This window comes from Astatotilapia calliptera, chromosome 20, assembly GCF_964374335.1.
Source record: "Astatotilapia calliptera chromosome 20, fAstCal68.1, whole genome shotgun sequence".
Lineage (NCBI taxonomy): Eukaryota > Metazoa > Chordata > Actinopteri > Cichliformes > Cichlidae > Astatotilapia > Astatotilapia calliptera.
The window spans coordinates 28,886,173-28,908,023 of NC_137441.1; the positions used below are offsets into that span (position 1 = coordinate 28,886,173).

The window sequence follows — 21,851 nt, forward strand, 5'->3', positions numbered from 1 at the left end:
GCACAAAATTAAGATGGTGGCGTTACAGCTGTGGTTTGTCAGTCTCTTAGTTTGACATCACCATTAAATTCAGACTGCAAAGCAGGTGAAGATCTGTGGGAACTCCATTCAGGATCTATTTTATATTGTATGAGTTTTAAACTTTTGTTGCTAAACCTGAATTGACAGTTCTTGTCCTCCCCTTGCAGACCAGTCCCACAGCGCCTCCTTCAGCTCCGAGAATGAGGCTCAGGGCGGCAACCCTGCTGTGTGGCAGTGCACCCCTCCCCCATCTACCTCACCTACGGCGGAGACGCCGGCTCACCCTCCCTCCTCTCAGCCCGGGTCAAGACCCCACTCCAGGCCGGCAAGCCAAAGCCCCACCCCTCCCTCGGCCCTGACAGGAACCAAGAAGAGGAGCTCCAAACCTGCGCACATGAGACGCAACATCAGGTACAGAAGACATGGAGTTAACTCTGGTCTCAGTCACAGTTCAAACAGAATCAACTAAAAGAAACCAATTTCTATCATGTCCTATTTAAGTTACGATCAGCTTTGTCACAAAAGGCAGAATCCATTTTGCAGCTTAGGTACTAATTGAATGTTGAATTGAAGATTAAGTGATGCAAACACACACACCAAAGAAACACACTTCAGTATCCATTTTCCACTGGTGATTCAGCGTGGATGGGTACATCCAGCCTCATGCAACATTCCACTGTTTTCAGCTGTTTTTTCTTCTTCTTTTAAGAAGCAGCTATGAAAACAGATGTTCAGATATCAGACGGGTTCTGGGATTGCTTACTTTAGACTCATTTTAAACCAGATCTTTAAAAATGAGCCTTGAGTTATTGCTTGCCAAACAGTAACCAGTCAACCTTGAGATAAAAGCGATTGCTGCGCAATCCCTCGAGTAAGTTGCTGCTGAAGGGCAGAGCAAACCAACATTCACTCCGCTTATGCAACTCGTACTGTATTAGTTTTAACACCCACTGCTGGCTGGATAATAAGATTTATCCTACTGTACATATATATCCATTATTTTTCTCCCTCTACTCTTCCCTCATCTTAAATTTCATTTTGAAACTATCTTCCAGTTACTATTGAAATCTATCACTGATGATACATATGCTCAGTCTGCAGCTGTATTACTCCAGGCTGCAAATAAACATGGTATAGCTCAACCCCAAATATGCTGTTGCCTTTACATAACAGCCAGTTTAATATAATATCAAACATGTGTCATGGATAGAAGTTCTGGGTTTATTCCCTGCCATTGCATACAGATGACATATTTAACTATTTGTGTAAGAGGTGTAGGACTTTTTGTTTTATTTGCCAGTTCAAAGTTGTCCATTTTTTTTCAACAATGATTTGTTTGATCAATATTTCTTTTTTGAATAATTAAATTATTCAGCTTTACAATTTAGTTAGTGTAAATATAGTGTAAATAACTTTATAACGCTTATTATTAATAAAAAGCATAGCATTATTGAGGCACTGCAAATTATTTTTCCCAACATTAGTTGAAGGCTATAGCAAAACTGAAACCCGTTTGTGTAAATGTGAACACTGCACTGAGTTCTCTAAATATCTTCAATTCTTTTGACATCTTAGAAAAGAATTAGCCCGGAGACACAATGTTCATTTCATCGTCCCATATTCCAGTAAGCGTTTTACCCACTGTGGAAATATAGGATCCAGAAACAACATCAGCAAACACTTAATGCATTTAGTGTGCTAGCAGTACAGCAGAAGTCAGGTATCTACCTACTAGCCTAATCAGTCAGAGTTGTGGTGAAATTTTTTTCTCTTCCAGGGAGAGGTTTTGTGGTCAGATCGGACAAAAAAGGACCGGTTTGGCCAAAATGACAAGAGTAAAGGTCAAACCTGAGAACTCTGTCCCAGCTGTCATGCATGGTGGCGGTACCATCATGCTCTGGAGCTGTTTTACTGCCAGTGGTACTGGTACGTTGCACATAGTGGAAGCAGATCAACCGCTAAATGGTTGAAACTTGGATACAGTTGGGTTTTACAACTTGACAATGATCCCAAACACAAATCAAACCTGGTTTTGGTCTGTTTAATGACTGACTGTAATGTAATCAGTCATTACATTAGAATGGCATTCCCTATTGAAAATTTGTGGACTACACATAAAAGCTGGGTCTGTTCCAGGAAACCAATTTAAATTAACGCATTTTAAATCTACCAAGAGTGCTCAAATATTAAGCCAGAAGTATTCTTGTCATACTTGCTGAAAGCTACCAAAAGGGTCTGGTCGAGGGACATTTAACTAATTTAATAAAGACGGCCACATTATGTATGCTGTCCAATCATTCCATCCTAGAAAAAGAACAGACTGAAGAAATCAAGCTAACTTTCCCATGTTGTTCTAGCAGGTAGTGTAAATCAGGTTGTCCTTCAACATGAGGACACAAAACAAGTGGGGTTCTTCGAATGAGCCTAGGAGTAATGGCAGTAATTTTTCCTCCAAAGCAAAACAAAGCATTTAAAAAGTCTTTGATAATTCTTTGTGGCTTTTTCGCTGAGTCACACATTTCACAGTGCGCAACTCTCTTGGTTCCAATTTATTATTAAACGCTGACTAATGTAGCTTTAAAGAAAGTAATGATGTGACTATCATAATTAAGCCCCTGCGAGTATTCCAGTGTGAGAAGAATGATTCATCAGCAATCGAACACGTGCACAGTGCAAACTGTATGGTTACAGTTTGTGAAATTCTAAAACTAGAATAAAAGCAAACCGATTTGTTGCTGTGTTTGCGCAGGAAGTTACTGAAGGAGCATCAGTTGGAGGCAGTGACCAAAGCGGCCCAGCAGGAGGAGCTGGAGAGAAGGCGCCGTCTGGAGCAGCAAGGACAACAGGATTTCCCCATACCGCTGCTGCCCGAATACACAACTGGTGAGAGTGTGTGCACAAACATGCAAACTCGCTGCTCCATCAGACAGTAACTGTCTAAACTGTACAACAAACTGCAATTTCAAGTTTGTATCCAGGTTCAGAAAAAACGACTCGATTTTGCTTTCTTTTTGATCATCTCACAGCTGTTTTTTTTCTCTTTTCATCCCTCATTTGTCCCCAAATCTTCTTCCAATACTAACGTCACCTACGTAACCTTTTCTCCAGGCGATGTGACAACGCATGCGTCGTCATCGGCAACGTCAGCAGCATCTCAGCAAGAAGTGAACTCGAGCAGACGGGAGGTGATCTGTGTGGACTCGGGCAGCACGGGCATCAGTGAAGACGACAGCAAGGCTAACATACCCGCCTCTGTTAGCCCACAACACACACACAAAACAGGTAAGAGACACAGACAGAGGAAGGCAAAAAAAAAAAAAGTAATGCCAAGTGTTTTAGACCAACTTAAACCAGCAGCTCAGTTCAGTTTGAACAAGAGCTTTTATTCTTATTGTCAAAGGACATCACTTGAAATCAGATGTTTCTCAAAGCAGACAGAAAAAAACTAACAGAAACAAGATGTTTGTCTGGTTCCAACGTCCCTTTTTTGTGCGTTTTATGACTGAAGAGTCGTTACTTAGCTGTGTTATTGCACGCTGTTGTTGTTTTACATTTCAAGGGAATACTTGAGGTTTCTTTCAGTCAGCATATTTCCTTTTCAGTCTTTAGAAGAAGTATTCAAAAATGCTTGTGTTAAAAAAAATGTGAGGTATATTTTAAAAAAAAACTAAACACAGTTTGCATTTTGTGGACAAAGACTTGGAGTACTGACCCTTTTCTTGTAATCTCAGGGTGTATTTTACATTTATCATGGAATAATCGTAGAGGGGACGGTCGCCTAACTGGACAAAACCTTTAAAAAGCAGAATCCTTATTGTTACAAAGCCCAAACACCACAGTGTGCAGCAACTTTTCGTTTTTCGGGACATTCAGGATTTTAGTGTATTTCTTTTCCCATTCATTCCTCATCACGTTTAACAGAAGTTTGAGGGCAGATTCAACTTGCAGAAACTTGGATTTTAAGTTTAAGCCATCTGGTTATAAGCTCAAAACCATGTTAGGTCTTTAAAACTTCCAGGATCAATCTCACTTTAAGGACTGGCAGCTTCTCCAGGCTCTCAGTTTCAGCTGTGGCAGGCTGCAGACTTCCTCTTTGGGTTATTTAATTGGTTTGCCTTATTAGTGCAGAATGAAGTATTGTCCGTTTATGCTATCAGGCGTTGCACAATTGCTGTCATGACTTATGTAAAAGTGACTCATCTGTTCTACTCAAACATGTAGCAGTTACATCACAGTGTCTGTCCTACTGTTGGATTTCTTGGTACTGAAGGTACTGAAGGCTGCACAATGCAAAATCATAAAGTCATAAAACATTTTACTACAGTCGGTGTTGAGAAACAGTAGATCCACAGTGTGCACCTTCTCTTTTTCTTTACACAACATAATGTTAAAGTTCAAGCTTGACCGTAAAGAGGGGTGTGTGTGTGTGGGGGGGGGGGGGGGCACACTGACCCATCAAAAGGAAATATCTCGCAACTGTAGCAGTTTGACGTTGTCTGGTGGAAACCTCACATCTCATCAGCCTTTTAAAGATTAAGCAAACCAGCCTCAATAGCCTCATGACAGGCATGCGTTTATTAAATTACACACTCTGTTTCAAAATGCTTTCTGAGCCCAGGGGTCTGGAAAGCTGACGCAGTAAAAGACCCGACAGATTGAATTTCCAGAAGAAGAAAAAAAGGAAGATTTGAAAGACAGCCTGAACTTGAATATCGAATGAGGTTTTTACTCCAAAAACCACAAGTCAGCACATATTTAGGTGTCCATTCATCTGCAGAGATGAACAGAAATCAGCATTTATGTTCAACATCACGTCTGTAAACTACAGGAAGTCGTATGGGTTCTGTTTTGTGACTGCAGCTCTAGTTTCGCTCTCGCAGCTGCCTCAGTAGTGCCGCTGGAAAGGAAGCGTCCCATTATTTCAAATGAAAACTTGCTGATTACTTTACTTGTGATTAAAAAAAAGAAAAGAAAAGAATCCTTCAAGGGAGGATTTTGTAAAAACATTTAAACTTAATTACTAAAAGTCTTACAGCACCAATTTAAACTGAGGTCAAAATTCTCCCTGCTTCCTGTAAAGGTTGTGTGTCTGTGTGTGCGTGTGTGAGTTATAAATTGCAGGGTGTTTTCGTAGATTAGCTGCCATGTGCATCAGAATATTTAGAACCTTCAGAGAGTACATCATGTACTGTTCCCTTATTGCCCAAGTGCGCACTCTCTCACACCCTCACACAGTCACAAACATTCAGAAAGCCACTCAAGGATAAACACACACGCACACAGTTTGGTATAAACACATATATTTCAGTGTCGGGGCCAGAAGATGAAGGCAAACCGTAGACACACATACCTGCAACACAAACAAATGAGGATGGGAGGGTGAGAGAGATGGCCGTGATAAACAGAGACGGTTAATATGTAGATGTGAAAGCTGAGAAAGACAAAAGCAAAGAGGAAAAAAGGCAAATGTAAGGGGGAGAGGGGAAGGGAGATGAAAGGGGAAAGTGTGGGTCTGTGTGTGTGTGGGGGGGCAGATCAGAGTGGGTCTGTGGAGCAATAAAGCCGGCTAATCCTGGTTATGAGCCAGAACACACTCACATAACAAACACACACACTTTCACCACAGTGGCACAGTGACATTTCTAGTTTGGGTTGCATAACCAGTCTCCCCCTCCACTCTAATCCTACTTGTATAACCAGCCATTCACTGCAGTTATATAAGCTCTCTCTCCCTCTCTCTCTCGCGCGCACACACACTAACATACTGACACACACCACCTCTTCCCGTTGTGCCCTCACAGGCTGCCAGCTTGTGTAACTTTAACCACTTGATACCGCTGACGTTGAATTCCTTTTTTTATCAGATATGGATTTCGGTCGTTCCATTTCCAAACGCGCACGCACATAACCTTCGCGTTTGAAGCAGCGTCATACAAGATGCGACCAGTGACCCCTGTTACTTGACATGAATGTATGAAGGCCATTAAAAAGAAGGAGGGCTTGTTTTCATTGGAATAGCTGCTGCAAGATTTCTCAATCTTTGGCACTTGGGCCGCTGGGCCTGTTTATTCACAATCTCTCATTCTGTGTGTCTCAAAAGCGAAACAGCCCTGCTCACCACGAAAACAGCATGAAATGCACCGATTCTTAAAGTGTTTATCATTTAACCTAGTAGAATTACCAATTTTACATAATTAATAACTTCTCCAGTTTGCAATTTCTCCTCCACCCCCAAAAAAATGATGAAAATTTTTTATATGCAAGTGTTTGTGTACTCTCTCCGGCCTGCGCAGACGTCATAGATCTGAGCTATGGCGAGGACGACTCCATCGTCCACGTTAGCGAGTCTACAGCTGAGGAAGAAGAAAGCGAGCCGAGCGACGCCCACATCAACGATACCCTCAACCAGCCGGACGCCCAGGGGAGGGTGCTGGTCAACCTGAACCATCCGACTACAGAGGAAGACATCTTCCTGTCGCCTCAGCTGGCCAGAGCAGTGAAACCTCATCAGGTACTAATGTAGCAGCACCTAGTGTAACTTTTTGAAAAATCCAAAAAAAGGAGAATTTATTCATTGTGTTTAAAAAGTCCTTTAATGTCAATTTTGTAAAGCCCCATAAATCCTGACCCCGGAGTTTCACTCTCTCTGCTTTTCTTATGCTGCCTCTTCCTCCTTCTCAGATTGGGGGAATCCGTTTTCTGTACGATAACCTGGTGGAGTCGGTGGAGCGCTTCAGCAGCAGCAGTGGATTCGGCTGTATCCTGGCACACAGCATGGGCCTGGGAAAAACGCTGCAGGTCATCTCCTTCATCGACGTCCTCTTCAGACGCACCCAGGCTCACACCGTGCTCGCCATCGTACCTGTAAGAACCCGCGGGTTTGATCTTGGTGTAGTAGAACGGAGAAGGAATCAATAAATGCTCAGATATATGGAAGAAGAGAAAAATCTAAGTGGATTAAATCAAAAGATATAAGTGAATAGATGAATAATAGAATAAGTGCAGGGACACGTTTTGCCTGCGAGCTTTCGATCGATAGAAAGAAAGTGTGTGTAAAAGTTGATGTGAAGAGAAACTCAGAGAAAAGGGCATGTTAATAAATAATGTTAAGATGTTCTGCAGCTCACGCTTGCATGAATTATTGATCGTATTTATCCTTGAGTTCTATTATCTTAAAATGATTTTGCATCAAAAGGGAAAATGAAACACAAAAAACGGAACACATTTGCTGGACTTGTGAAGCTGGAAGGCAAGACGCTTGTTGCCTTTGTTTGGAGTGAGGTTTCTGAGCTGTCACTCTTATGACGTGAACAGAATTCTTATAGAAATTAGATGATAAGCTATAAGAGGGTTTGGTGATTTTTTAAAATGTATATATTTTTGTTGTTCCAGGTGAACACGCTGCAGAACTGGCTGTCAGAGTTCAACACCTGGGTCCCGCCCCCTGAGGCTTTACCTCCAGATCCTGATCCTGCAGTGGTGACACCACGTACCTTTAAGGTTCACATTCTCAACGATGAACACAAGTGAGTAACAAACACACTTCTTTTTCTTTTTTTTTTAACCTAATCCTTTTTAAGATTGGGCGCTTAAAAACAACCACGTCTTTGTTGTTTTGCTCTATCACACTAGACAGAATTCAAATTGATTAAATGTTATGTAATCATCGAGGAAGAACCAAAAACAATAAAAATCCTGCAGGTTCTCTCCTCCTCACACAGACAGCAGGGTCAAAGCAGTCAGGAAGTGTTTCATTTATCTGCCTTTAAAAAAACCAAAAAGACTAAGCTGACCCTCTGGTCGGCCTGTGAGCTTAATCCCCGTCTGGCCCGTCCTTTCTCCCGTCTCTCTAGTATCTTCCCTCCCAACAGCTGCTGGATTTCTGCTGGAAAAGATTTTCTGATTCTCACGCGTATGTGAATGTCTGAAAATATTTATTTAATATAAGATAATCGGATATTATTACAGGATTTCCTCCCTTCTTTGACTCATTTTCTTCGCCTTTAGTCATACATCTCACACTTTTTCATAGGTTTCACTTAAAGGTGCTTCGAATCACATTTAAGCTCATCACTCAAAGGAAAACATGCCTCCAGCTTTCTTTCTCTTTTTTTTCTTCTTTTTTTTATTGAACTGTAATGAATGTTATCTTTTTAGGAAAACACTTTTACTTTGTGGATTGCTGCCAGGCAAAAATATATTTCATTGTCTTACCTTTGAGAAACACAAGCAGTAACCAACCTGATATCTTCTGGTGATATCCAGGAATACTACAGCCAGGGCAAAGGTGGTGGAGGACTGGGCTCGGGACGGGGGCGTGCTGCTGATGGGCTACGAGATGTATCGCCTTTTGTCACTGAAGAAGAGCTTCGTGGCTGGAAGGAAAAAGAAGAGCAAGAAAGCAGCGGGACCTGTCGTCATCGACTTGGATGAAGAGGACAGGCAGCAGGAGCTACTTAAAGGTTGGAGAGACTGGGGATGATGATAGAGGTTGCAGGACAGGAAGGACAGGACGTGAAGTAAAAATGGGAGAAATGCAAAGACTAGAAGTTTCAGATTACAGCGCAAGAACAATCAGAATTGCAAATTAGATTAAAAATATCCCCACTTGTTCTCTGTAGGTATCGAGAAAGCTTTGGCTCGGCCCGGTCCAGACGTGGTAATCTGCGACGAAGGACATCGCATCAAGAACTGTCACGCCAGCACGTCGCAGGCTCTAAAGAACATCCGAACCAGACGCCGTGTGGTCCTCACCGGTTACCCGCTCCAGAACAACCTGATTGAATACTGGTGCATGGTCGACTTTGTCCGGCCCGATTTTCTAGGTACGGAGCAACCTGTGCCTCGTTTCAGCAGACGAGCATTAGCAGTTAATGTCAACACTGCAGCTTTTACACCCTGTGCACATTTCAGGTACGCGGCAGGAGTTCAGCAACATGTTCGAGCGTCCCATTCTGAACGGCCAGTGTGTGGACAGCACACCTCAGGACATCCAGCTGATGAGGTACAGGAGCCACGTCCTGCACAGCCTGCTGGAGGGCTTTGTACAGAGGTAAGGGTCACTGTCATTGTCCATAAAAGAAAAGCTCAGTGAGGTTTTTGCGAATATTGATTGTAATTTGTCTTTAATCCAGACGAGGCCACGATGTCCTGAAGGACCAGCTGCCTTCTAAGGAGGAGCATGTGATTCTGGTGCGTCTGTCTCCCCTGCAGAGGGCCCTCTACACAGAGTTCATGAACCGCTTCAGAGAGGCAGGAAACACGGGCTGGCTCAGCCTCAACCCGCTCAAAGCGTTTTGCGTCTGCTGCAAGGTGAGGAGTGCGAGCGTGTGTCTGGATCTCTTCAGAAACTTTGTTTCACTGGTGACGATAATGACATTTATATATAGTTTTTTTAAATATAAATTTGCGTTATTCTTCAGATTTGGAACCATCCAGATGTCCTGTATGAGGCTCTGCAGAAGGAAAACCTGGCAAGCGACCAGGATTTAGACCTTGATGACATCACCTCTACAGGACGATGTCCGGCACCAACCAATCAAAAGCCCAAGAACCTGGACAACTCTAACCCCGTCGGTGGCCTGAGCCTTAACCAGCTGCAGGAGAAAGCCAATCAGGTCATCACATATGAATGGGTACGTTGGAAGACTATTAGAAAAGTGCGATCCAATCAAAGTTAACAAATGTTGGTACTGAAATTTTAAATAGTCCATGCTGTGTTCAGATGTGAGAAAACTGGCCCATAGTTCCCATCTGTAACCTCACTTTTTCAAAATCAGTGAAACTGCTTATATAGGAAAAACCTCTGAAGCTGGTCTGCAAGCAGTTTTTACAGTCTGTCTTCTCACGCGGACAGGCAAAGGACATCATGACTGACTACAAGCCTGGCATCCTGGAGAACTCTGCAAAGATGGTTCTGCTGTTCCACCTGATAGAGGAGAGTGTCAGAAAGGGAGACAAACTCCTCGTCTTCAGGTAAAAGATGTAAAAAGTGCTAGGATGCAGATTTTTGATTCGAAAGAAAAAGTAATAAAAATCTTTACTTTTCAACAATTTTGCATTCCATTACTTACACTCGTGCACCTCATGGATCAGATTTCTTATCCCCCCCCCCCGTCCGTCTGCCTTCTTGCAGTCAGAGTTTGTCCACGCTGACCGTGATCGAGGATTTTTTGGCTAAGAGACCAGTGCCTCCATCACCCAATGTGCCCAGCAGAGACAGACCCAATCAAAACTGGGTCCGCAACCTCAACTACTATCGTAAGTAATCATGAGGTTTCTGAGGTGCGAAACAGCGCTCTATGTAATATGCTAAACCGAGCCGCTAATTATGCTGAACTGATGAGTCTGTTCTCTTTGGGGGAACTGACTGCAATGCTTTGGGTGCTGCCACTCTCATTGACTTGCCATGAGTGCTGCCACCTGCTGGTGTTTTCGATTTCTTTAAATAATACCTATATGTTGATTTATCATTTTTCTGCAAGCCAGTGTTTTCATTTACAGCTGTTCTATTTGTGGGGTTCATGTGTCGTAATTGATAAGAATGATCCACAGATATTTATAAAGATCTGTCATCCAAGATCAAATTACAGTTAATGTTTTATTTTAACTGGTTAGTTGAGCTCTAATAATATGAATCCTCAGCTGTAACTTGTCTCTATATACATGGTACTTTATCTGTACAGTCCATATAATAGCATATGGGGATTCAAATATTGAAGGGTAAAGTTTCACTGTACTGTGAAACAAGCAAGCAAGCGGTATAAATTCAGAGAAAAACAGGAAGAGAAGAGCTACAAGAATATAAAACTTAAAGAACATGAGAACCTCTTAGATATGAGTTGCCGTGTGATATTTTGAAGGACTGGATGGAAGCACAACTGCCTCAGAGAGAGAGCGACTGATAAACCAGTTCAATGACCCCTCCAACACCTCCGCATGGGTTTTTCTGCTGTCAACCAGGTAACACGCTCTCCACACTAATTATATCAATATTATAGGTCATAAATCTTAAAAGGAGTAATCAGCTTACTGCTGTCCCGTCTGTTCCTGCCAGGGCTGGTTGTCTAGGTGTGAACCTGATCGGGGCAAACCGCGTGGTGGTTTTTGACGCCTCCTGGAACCCGTGCCACGACGCCCAGGCCGTGTGCCGTGTCTACCGCTATGGGCAGAGGAAGCCGTGCCACATCTACAGGCTGGTGTGCGACTTTACGCTGGAGAAGAAGATCTACGACCGCCAGATCTCCAAACAGGGCATGTCTGGTGAGTCGGAAACATGTGAAAAAGCGCTGCAGAGAGTTCCAACGGAGCTGCAGTCAAATAACCTCTCCTAAAATATGTGCGTGGTAACGTTTTAGTTACTTAAAAATGCATTGCATACAGGAGCATTTGTCACAGACATTTTCCTGTATTTTTAACCAGAAATAACTCAAATTTTAAAAAAAGGAGGAGGAAAGGGAAAAAATAAGGAAAAATTATAAGACGTGGAGATTGTATTCAACCTCCATCATCCTCACTTCATGGAAATTTCACTCCCTTCAAACATCTGTCAGTGTTGAAATTCACTGAAAACCCCAAGTGTAGGTTCCTCTGTGCGAGCAGAACCCCTAAAACTAAATAATAAGCTCTGAGGCAAAGTCAGAGCTCTTCTGCCAAGAGGCTCTCGTCTGACACTGAAGTGTCTCAAGTGTTTGCTGTAAGCTTTGTCTGGTGAGACGAATACATCGAGGCCATTCAAATGTAGCCATTTCTGTCTACATTTTTTTTCCTTAGATGAATCTTTTTCCAAACAATTTTACCTCAATGTCTTAGTTCTTCTGCTTTTTTTCCCTTTCTGTCAATCAGACCGCGTTGTGGATGACCTGAACCCCGTGCTGACCTTCACCAGGAGAGAAGTTGAGTCTCTTCTTCATTTTGTGGAGGAGGAACCAGACTCATCTAGCATCCATCTGCAGCCCAACGACAGAATGGAGAGCATCCTCAAGAAGGCCCTGCACCTCAATCCCCACCTGATTACAAAGGTATGAGGAAACATATTGTCCCCATACGCCCTCTAGAGGCGATTACAAATAGAGCATAGACGCTCCTGCACTCCATTGTGTATTTTTTCCATTGTTCACTACGATTTGATGAAGATAAAAACTTGTTTTCTACAGACAGAAGTCTCCTTAAGTAAGCTTGTTTATGTTTTAGAGTTCTCTGCTAATTGAATAAGCCCCTAGCTGTCATTACAGCAGGATGACATGTCCAAGTGTGTCCATAGTTGCCAACTAAAATCCATTTTTGGAACTATGGGAAGTATGCCAAGGAGTTACAGTGAAGCTTTGTTTTACATTTATAACACTATTTTAAACAGCTTGTGAGGTTCTGGAGATTAAGACGTGATGAGTCATCACATAATTACACCCCTTTTTGTGGCTCGCTTTAAAAAGCAGAGAATCTTCCAATTGGCGTTCTCATGAATTTTATTAAATTGAATTGGTATAAGCTGGAAAAAATATAAATGTATAGGATGAGGTCATCATAAGTGAGGTAATCGTGCAAACTTGGAGCAGAACACTGATCAGCTTTCAACCTCCTCCTTTCTAGCAACCATTCCCCCACGAGTCCTTGCTGATAGACCGCAGGGAGCTGAAGCTGAGCAATGCAGAGAAGAAAGCAGCAAAGAAGGGCTACGAGGCTGAAAAGAGGGCCTCGGTGCCATACACCCGCCCTTCCTACGCTCACTATTACCCTGCCAGTGATCAGAGCCTTACCAACATCCCTGCCTTTAGCCAGAGAAACTGGTTAGTAATTGACATCTACAATCCCAGTATGTATGCTAACAAGCTACCGTAAATCCAGTTCGTATCACTTGTCTCATAATCATTTTAAAAGGTTGAGCATTTATCAAGTAAACCCTCCTTCAAAAAAATAAAGACAAGTCATAAATCAAGAGTAAAAAACAGAAAATCTCTGTCTATTCAGGCGTCCTCCCACTAGCACTGAAGAGAAGCCAGTGGCCAGTGTCAGGCCAGTCCAGTCAACTCCAGTCTCTATGATGCCCCGCCAGGCATCTGCAAGCTCTGCCCCAGGCAATGACTCTTCTAAATGCAGCCTCGGAGGCTTCCCTGTCAACTGCCTGCAGAAAGCTGGCGTGTTTGTACAGAAAATTGTCACCACCACTGGTAAGCAGATTCTCCATGCACTCCATTTTATCCCTATTCTTTCTGTCAGTACTAAAGATTACTATTTCTTTATGGCCTTAAACTCTGATTGTCTTTCTTTATCTCTTTATAGACATAGTGATTCCAGGCACCAACAACTCCACAGATGTCCAGGCCAGGATCACCGCTGGAGAGAGTATCCATGTCATCAGGGGCACTAAAGGTACAATACCGCTTTGTTATACATGTCAGTTCTTTTGTGCGGTGGTCACAAAATGCAGATAATTGTGTGAACGTGTCCTTGTTCCAGCTGTTTTTTGTTTGTTTTTTGTTATTATTGAAGAGATTATTTAAAAAAAACTTTTGGTATTTGTCGAGTTAGTCGGGTAAAAAGATGTAATAATGAAATGTTTTCATTTAATTCTAATAACGGTTTTGTTTACCTGTGGCTTTCATAGGGACTTACATCAGGACATCTGATGGCCGAATCTTTGCCATCAGAGCAGCTAATAAGGCCAAGTCGGTGGAGGAGAGTTCAACAGCACCACCCAAAGGTAGGATGATTCCCTTACAATAACACCTCTGAAAGCATGTAACCCTAGTTACTGTATTTACGTACCATGTCAGAGATGTAGCACACTGATATTAATGACTTTATTGTATTCTTTCAGTAAACTGAGGCTTGAATTCTTGTAAAGCTTAAATCCAATTCTTTTCCCCTCAGATTTGCAAGCACCCCCTCCAGAGGTTCCCACCCATGTCAGTAACGGTTGCCTGTCACCCAAGACTGTGCCCCGCCCTCTTTCCCCCGACAGCCCGGAGATCATTAATGAGTTGCAGCGCTATACGGGCGGCGCAGGAGCTGGTGGGTCAGCAGGCTCTGCTGTTCATCTGCCAGAGAGCAGCGTGAGCAGCCTGCCCTCAACCAAACTGGTTCAGACCAATGGCAGCGGTGGGAGTGGGTTATTAAGTGGAAATCTGAGCCACCATGATGCCTCTGTGACTAATGTCATTCAGCCCAACATGGATGCCACTGCCGCCCAAGATCTGAGAACGGGCTCCAAGCGCAAAGCCTCCACCCCATCCTTGGATGAGCGGGCCAGTAAGCAGCCTTCTGCCGGCAAGCACTCCTCAGCCCCTGTGGCCTCGCAGGGCTTCCCCTTCACTGGGGGCTATGGGCTCCCCCCTATGGGTCTAAACTCTGGCATGCTGGGTGGTTCACTGGGGCATCCGCTTTTCATGGGGGCAGGCTCGCATTACTTCCAGCCCCCCCACACTCAGCTGAGTGACGCCAGTTACATGTACCCAGATCGGCATGGGTGGAACATGGGCGGAGCCGGCACTGTTCCCACTTCCTCTCCTTCCTCATCACTGATGACAACCACCGCTCCCACCGTCTCATCTTCCTCCTCAACATCATCATCCTCTCCATCAGTCAAAGCTGCCAGTTCACTTTCAGGAGCCTTGCCACCATTCATGCTGAGCTCCAACATGCCAGGCATGGCTGGGATGCTCCCACCAGGCTTCCCTCTGTCGTATAGTCCATCTCTGGCGAGCCTCTACACCAGCTCAATGCTCCCAGGAGGGGTGTCGGGCCCAGCTGCTACTCCCGGCCCAGCTGGAGCCAGTTTCTTGTCCCAATACCCTCCTACTGCTGCATCCAGCTCCTCCTCATCTTCCCCTTCTTCCTTCTCCCCCTCAGCTCGGTCCGAGGGTCAGCGAGGCCCGGTGCTGGTGAACAGCGGGAATGTCAGCAGCATCAGCAGCTCAGATGAAGATGATGTAATTGAGGTGAGGGGACAGTGACAAAAGAATGATGTCCTTTTGTGAGAATGCTTTCAGAAATTGTAATAGTCACCATAAAAGAATGGCAGCCCATTTGCCAGGATGCAGGTTTCCAAGAGGCCAAGATGAAATTAAATTAAATGAAATGAGGAAAAAATGACAGACATTTAAGGTGTTGAGATCTGAGGCCCTGCTGAAGTGTTTCTCCTGAACATCTCTACTTGCCTTGAAGAAATGGTCTGAATGGGGATTTAACAGTGACTGGACAGAGAGAGATAATCGTGATGCTGAATATCAGAAGAAGAATCCTGATAAAGGCTTAAAAACCCTCCAAAGGGATGGAGAAAATAAAAGTTTGAAGATTTTGAGCTTCCAAAAAAAACTGTTCTTTTTTTTTTTTTTTTGTCCAATGCCGGCATTAAGATGCTTATCACTGGACTGAGTACTGCTGAGTATGGGCCTATAGTGACCACAAGCGGCCACTAGTTATACTGTTGACTTTTAGAGATACTAGCTCTGCAGCTTTGCTAAGTGTCAAGACTTTTGCTTTCCGCTAATTAAAAAGAGGAGCTGGAGTTGCTTGTGAAACAGGTTTTGCTATTACATTAGCTGGTAGCACAGTTTATTTCATAACTGAAGTGGTATCGTCCATCACTTGTTGCTACTGAACACTTCTTAAAATGGCAAACGCAACGGTTACAAGATCACACAGAAGTTTTAGAGAGCGTTTTTGACAGAACGTAATAATAACTCACTGCCAGGACAGGTGTATTGTAGGATTTTTGTTCTTGAAAGAACACACAACAGATGTGAGATCATATTGAAATACTGAAGAAACAGTTGTGCTTTGAGGATGAGGTTAAAGATATTCACTGAAACTTTAAAAACTAATGAAAGAATGTACGCTTAATCAAATGCCTTTACACCGGGCCTTTTTGAAAAGACTCCTTCTCTTTAGGCATCAGATGTGGGAAGATTTGTTTTTCTTCTTTTTGTGCGTGTTTTTTCTATTTATGTAATCTCTGATTGCCTAAAAAAAACAACAGCCAGGTGAAAATGAGGAAAAAAATAAACTGTGTCCCAGTGAGGTGTCCTCCTTGTAGCGGAGAAACAACCAACAGAAAATGCCTTTTTGCCTCCATCTTTCTGAATGTTAACTGTGAGAGAGGCGAGGTAAAGAGAGACAGACAGTCGCCATGGCTCTCTGAATCTCACCCACAGTCTTACTGTAGCCTAGTGAAAAACGATGCAAAACACTCACTCAAGCCTATATATGTATTTGTACAACCCCAGAGGAACGCTCGTGTTATTACTGTGTTTGTAACTGCTTGTTGTGTTTTTAAGGGTTGCAAAAGGAATCATTAAAAAAGAAAAGAAAAAATTTAGATTCATGTTACTCGGTTTGGTAACATGTTTTGAGAGAGATTTCACCTCTGCTCTGCTGTTTTTCCTTTTTCTTTCTCTGTTTCATCTCGGTTCGTGAACAGAGGTCAATGTGAAACCAAACCTTTTTTTTAGGGAGAGATGATGTAGCTTTGCCAAAAGGAAAAAGAAGGAAATGGCACATCTGAAACCTCCATCAAAGAGGATTGTGTCTTAAGAGACCAAATAATGCAGAGCAGATAAAAAATAAAAACAATCCTTTGCAGAAACACACTCTCTCTACAGCATGCTCACAGCTACAGTTGAGAAGTACATATCCATTTTTACACTGTAAAAAGATACAAATCTGTGTTTGACTGGGTGGAAGCTAGAAAATCTTCATAGTGTGACCAATTTCCCCTTTAAATTTGCTATAAATGGAGTCCGACCTATATATTGTGTATATCAGCCGATATTAATTTTTTGCCAATATTTCAGTTTTGGCATTTATAATAGATGGTGAATGGAAAATTCAAATAAGAGATTTTGGGGTGGGGGTTGCATCCACCAGAGGACAGTCTGCACTCGCAGCTAACACGTGTTTGGAACTACTAGCAGATCAGATGATTGTTGGGTAGAGCAAAAAAGAGCAATCCGCTACTTGTGACAATAAAACAATGTTATTTTTAAACTGCAGGGTTGGATGTTGGTCAAGACTCATAAATAGCTATAAATAAAAAATCTTAGGGAAATCTGTTTGTTTTCTGTGCGTGAAAGGAAAAAAATATCGGCTGATATATGAGATTTTTAAATCCTCAAATCCGATGTATCAGTAAACAATATCGGTACCAATATCGGCATCGGTTCTAAAAATCCCATATCAGTCCGGTTCTAGATGTAAACCATCAATCTGCTGTTCCAGCTGACCCCCCTCGGCCTAAACAGCTGCAGGAAGAGCTTTAAAAACCACTAGCTCTTTTGTTAAAGATAAAACAACGTCAAGTTAAGACTCAGCATTACCTGTCCTTTTCTCCCTCTTCCATGTGTTTGTTCTCCATACTGAAACTGTAAGTTTACTTGTGTTTCATTTTTGCTCTCTACAATGTTTGAATTTACCAAATTTATTTATTTATGACGGTGTATATTTATTCATTTGTATTTTTATTTTTTTTACAATGTCTTTTTGGTTTCATTTGTTTCATCACTATCTTGTTTGTAAGATTTTTACAGTCATATTAGTATTGTTACTACAGTTTTTGTTTTTTAAGAACTAATGATAAGCCAGTCTGACCCAACACATGTGAAACTGTGCAGAACTTTGATGTGGACCAACCAATGTGTTATTAAGCACATTACTATCCAGGATAGCATAGAGTTAAAATCATATCTAATAACTGATCAGCCGTTTAATATGAAAAACCAAAAAACTGTCACCAGGGATATTCAACGACTGCACAGTGTTGAAATCATTTCCTATTTATCTGCGCTCAGATAATATAGATGCAAATTTTAGTATTGAATCTGAGCTAAATGAGCCATTTATGTGCATGCTAGCTCAATCACAAGTAATGGGTCAGAAACCGAGGCAGCCCAGCCCACTTATCATCTGGAAAAACAAAGCAAAACAACAACAATAAAAAAAAAACAATATCAAGTGCTTCTCCCCTTTTCTGTGCTGTATTACCATATCACCAGAATTGTCCAGGCGTGTCATCACCCCTGTGATGGCAAAACAGCAAGTTTTCCTCAGTGTTGAACTGTTTGGTTGTCAGCTCAGCGTTTGCTGCGCAGACTGACTGCTCTTTAGTTTCACAGCTTTCTACTTGAATTTACATATTTATTTATACAAATCAAGGTGGTCGGGCAAGCAGAGCCGACTGTCTGAATTCCATTTTAGGCGAGGTGAAGATTAAATCTGCTGTCTTTGAGGATTGGCTCCAGTCAAAGCTTGTTGTGTGGACAATGTGTATGACTTTGGATTACATCATTTTTTTTGTTTTTTGAAATTTGTAAATAAAAAGAAACATGTTCTAAATCATACTCTTCCTACTTTGTTTATATCAGCGGTGACCGATGCAGTACTTGCCCTCTTTATTTGTTATTCACACGCAGAGACTCACACATACATACAGGCAACTGAGGGCATCTAAATCTTACAACAGATTTGAAGAAGATACACTTGGAAGAGGTGCTGCAGTATATTTGTCTCGAAGTAACTCAGTTTTGCATGTTAATCTTCAATTTTATGCATGTGTAATCTAAAGTGAGACTTGAAGTTAGGGATAGAAGTATTCTAAGTGAGTTTTTAATTGCGTTAAAATGCCTGAAGCACTTCAAATAATAGGTTTCTCTTAAGTTAGATAGACCCTTAAGTCATTTAGGTCTATTATTCTTTAAAATTGAGATACATATTCACTCTAAATATAAAATAGTCAGGTTTTACTGTTGCCTCAGTCATGAACAGTAAGTTACACTGATTTAACTGGAGATAATAATAATAATAATAATAATAACCAGGAGGTTCAAATAAATAAGCTCATAGTAGCAAAACAGAAAAAAATGGTGCAGTTTTAAGAAAGTAAAAAAGCTCAAGTGAATTTGATAGTTTTACTCTATTGATTTCTTTCACCTCATACATGCTAGTGACTAGTTTCTGATCTGATTATTCCGTTTTGGTGACACTGACTCGATGTAACACGGAGGGTCAAATCAGGCTTGCATGTTCTACTTCATACTACTTGTGTGTGGGAGAAACTTTCAAAACAAGCAGACATTTACCCCTCAGGTGTAAAAGGCAGTGTGGATGCCCAAGCTCAGTGACCTTGACCTTAAGGACAAGGTCAGAGGTGAAGTTCTGAAAATTCTGTGAACAAGGTTACTCAAGAACGAAGCGACGTAGGAAAAAAAAAATCTAGGCCAGAAACAAGCTTCCACAAATATGATCGCTGAACATTTCCACCGAAGTCGCAAGAGAGATGTAAACTTCAGCTTTGGGCTGGTTTTCTGTGTCATTTACTTTATTGCTGTCATCAAAAGAAGAAACAGTGAACAATTTAAAGAATACATCAAGCTTTATTTCTAGTGTTCTGTGGTGTCTAAATAAGAAATGGTAGTATATTGTTTCATTTCAGCCATATATACAGGTATACGTGGATAACTGGAATAATTATTGCACTGCAGGAACAAATAGCCCCTCTGACAAAATGCAGTCACCCGCACCATCACTGCACTGTAGTAGCAAAGTAGCAGTTACTTTCCTAATATTAATTTAGCATAATCTGGCTGTTGGGAGAATATAATGAATATTACTGGTTATGTCACAGTTTTTATTAAACGCCTTTTATTTGTTCTCGAATTAAACTGCCAAAGCCTTAGGTCAGGGGTCTCAAACTTGAGGCCCGGAGGCCACGTGCGGCCCACGTCACCCCTTCTTGAGGTGAAGAAATAAAAAGCAATTTGGCCCTTTAAGTGACTTTTTTTGTCATTAGCCAAAAATGATTTTAACCCGCTGGGTTTATTAAAAATCACTACCCTTTCAGCTTGTTTGTGGCCAAAAGTGTCCACCAACAAATTAGGTCTTTCATTTTTAGCATTTTTATGGTTTTGTGCAATTTCTTCTGCATAAAGTTTTTAACTAACACCAGTTCTTTCCATAAATATAAAATAGTCATTACTTTTTACATTTTTAACTCTTTAAACAACAGTTTGTTTGTACAAGACAAACTCAAATCTCACAATTTTATATATTTGCAGTGCTGCTGGATTTTTTTGTATTTTAAATAGTAGAGTCTGGGACGTACTACTAAAATATTTTCTCTCCTACTAAATGCTTATTACCTTGTTGTGTTCTAAAATAAGATAAAATCAATAATGTAAAGAAAACCACAAGATCAGTTTGAACCAGAAAAACATTTTAGAAAGATGAACGTGAACATTTATGTTGTTGGGGATGGGGAAAAGGCATGAGAGAGAGTATCTGTCTGGGTGTGAGAGTCCTGCTTAGGTGGAACTGCAAATGGACAGACTGTGGTCCTTGCATGTAAACTTCCCACATTTGCAGCAGAAGCTGCCATTTCATCTCTTTCTGTCTGTGAAAAGGTCGCACTGCCTCCTGCCCTTACATTTAATGATAAGAGAGGGGCCTGCAGCAGCGCCCTGCACCATTTGTGTTCATCCTTCCTATAGTCATAAGGAAAAACAAATTCACACTTTATAGTTATCTTCACTCTCACTATCAGTCTCTCTTCATCTGATTCTCCACCCTTTGTTCAAAAGAATGACAGTTATAATATAAAAGAAAACAAACATGTAAGATCACATACAGAAATGAAACAGCATTAGTTGTTCATCTGTAAAAGAAAACTTCAACCTTAGTACGACCGAAGTGTAAGTGTCTTACAACCATTGTTGGGCAAGACACTTCACCCATTGCCTACTGGTGGTGGTCAGAGGGCCCAGTGTCCGGCAGCCTCGCCTCTGTCAGTGCGCCCCAGGGTGGCTGTGGCTACAATGTAACTTGCCATCGCCAGTGTGTGAATGTATGTGTGAATGGGTGGATGACTGGATGTGTAAAGCGCTTTGGGGTCCTTAGGGACTAGTAAAGCTCTATACAAATACAGGCCATTTACCATTTGTAAAATGATTAGAAACGTTACACCAACGACTACCGGTCATCTATTTAAATTACTTAGGATGGGATGGGCATTTCCTAGGGGTCCAGGTGTTGTGCCAAAAAGTGATCGTCGGGCAGAAAGTGATTGCTGTCCGTGGGAGCGCGCGCAGCTGCTTAAAACTGTAGAGTCCAGATTACTTACAGCTACTTCCGTGCAACTGATATAAGAAGCGGTAAGCTGAACACAGCTTCAACCGTCTGTTTGTTGAAAAATAGTAACGCGACCGCATTTTCTTGTTAGTAACAGTAACGGTGTTGTAACGGTAGGAATAGTAATTAATTAGATTACTCGTTACTGAAAAAAGTAACACCGTTAGTAACGCTGTTACTTGTAACGCTGTTACTTGTAACGCCGTTACTTGTAATGCCGTTATTCCCATCACTGGTCATAAGAGTAATAAGGCATCCAGCACTACAGACACAAGTGTGCCATGTGCAGTTTATTTCCCCAGATCACTAAAAGCACTACTGTTGCCATAATTTGCCCAAATCAAGGATCATCCCATGTGTTTAATCAAAACTGCTGTAACCGGTGACTGTTCTTAAGTAATGTCACTTACTTGGTTTAACACTACAAGCTCAATAGCTTGAGATAAATAGTGATATGATAATGAGCCCAACACTAAAATGTTTTGTAATCACTGCACATCCTGCTTTATTGTCACTCATGTCTGTCTGTGTGATGCCAAATCCTCCACAAAGACCCTTAGAGAGAGGGGGAAAAAAACATTAGCAGTGGAGCGTCCAGGAGGTCAGGCCTGGATCAACAGATTCCAGAGGTGCTGCTGTAAATCATGTAGTCAACAATCTGCTGCTGTGAACGCTGGTTTCAACACAGTATATTTTCTACATTGTATACACATTTT

The 21,851-nt window shown here is 41.9% G+C and overlaps 1 protein-coding gene across 3 annotated transcripts in view; it reads left to right on the forward strand.

The window, feature by feature from the left end:
• Window positions 1-16,381, forward strand: part of LOC113013452 (helicase ARIP4-like) — a 77,418-nt gene extending 61,037 nt beyond the window's left edge. For all 3 annotated transcript variants that reach the window (XM_026154354.2, XM_026154357.2, XM_026154356.2), the window contains 21 exons: window positions 189-432; window positions 2,771-2,904; window positions 3,130-3,303; window positions 6,315-6,532; window positions 6,703-6,885; window positions 7,414-7,547; window positions 8,287-8,483; window positions 8,643-8,846; window positions 8,935-9,073; window positions 9,156-9,333; window positions 9,444-9,656; window positions 9,878-9,996; window positions 10,157-10,281; window positions 10,884-10,983; window positions 11,078-11,283; window positions 11,866-12,041; window positions 12,610-12,806; window positions 12,988-13,187; window positions 13,300-13,389; window positions 13,625-13,720; window positions 13,891-16,381. In XM_026154354.2, the coding sequence (XP_026010139.1) occupies window positions 189-432; window positions 2,771-2,904; window positions 3,130-3,303; window positions 6,315-6,532; window positions 6,703-6,885; window positions 7,414-7,547; window positions 8,287-8,483; window positions 8,643-8,846; window positions 8,935-9,073; window positions 9,156-9,333; window positions 9,444-9,656; window positions 9,878-9,996; window positions 10,157-10,281; window positions 10,884-10,983; window positions 11,078-11,283; window positions 11,866-12,041; window positions 12,610-12,806; window positions 12,988-13,187; window positions 13,300-13,389; window positions 13,625-13,720; window positions 13,891-14,972 (4,409 nt within the window). In that variant the 3' untranslated portion in view covers window positions 14,973-16,381. The remainder of the gene's footprint in view (window positions 1-188; window positions 433-2,770; window positions 2,905-3,129; window positions 3,304-6,314; window positions 6,533-6,702; window positions 6,886-7,413; window positions 7,548-8,286; window positions 8,484-8,642; window positions 8,847-8,934; window positions 9,074-9,155; window positions 9,334-9,443; window positions 9,657-9,877; window positions 9,997-10,156; window positions 10,282-10,883; window positions 10,984-11,077; window positions 11,284-11,865; window positions 12,042-12,609; window positions 12,807-12,987; window positions 13,188-13,299; window positions 13,390-13,624; window positions 13,721-13,890) is intronic.
• Window positions 16,382-21,851: the final 5,470 nt, after the last annotated feature.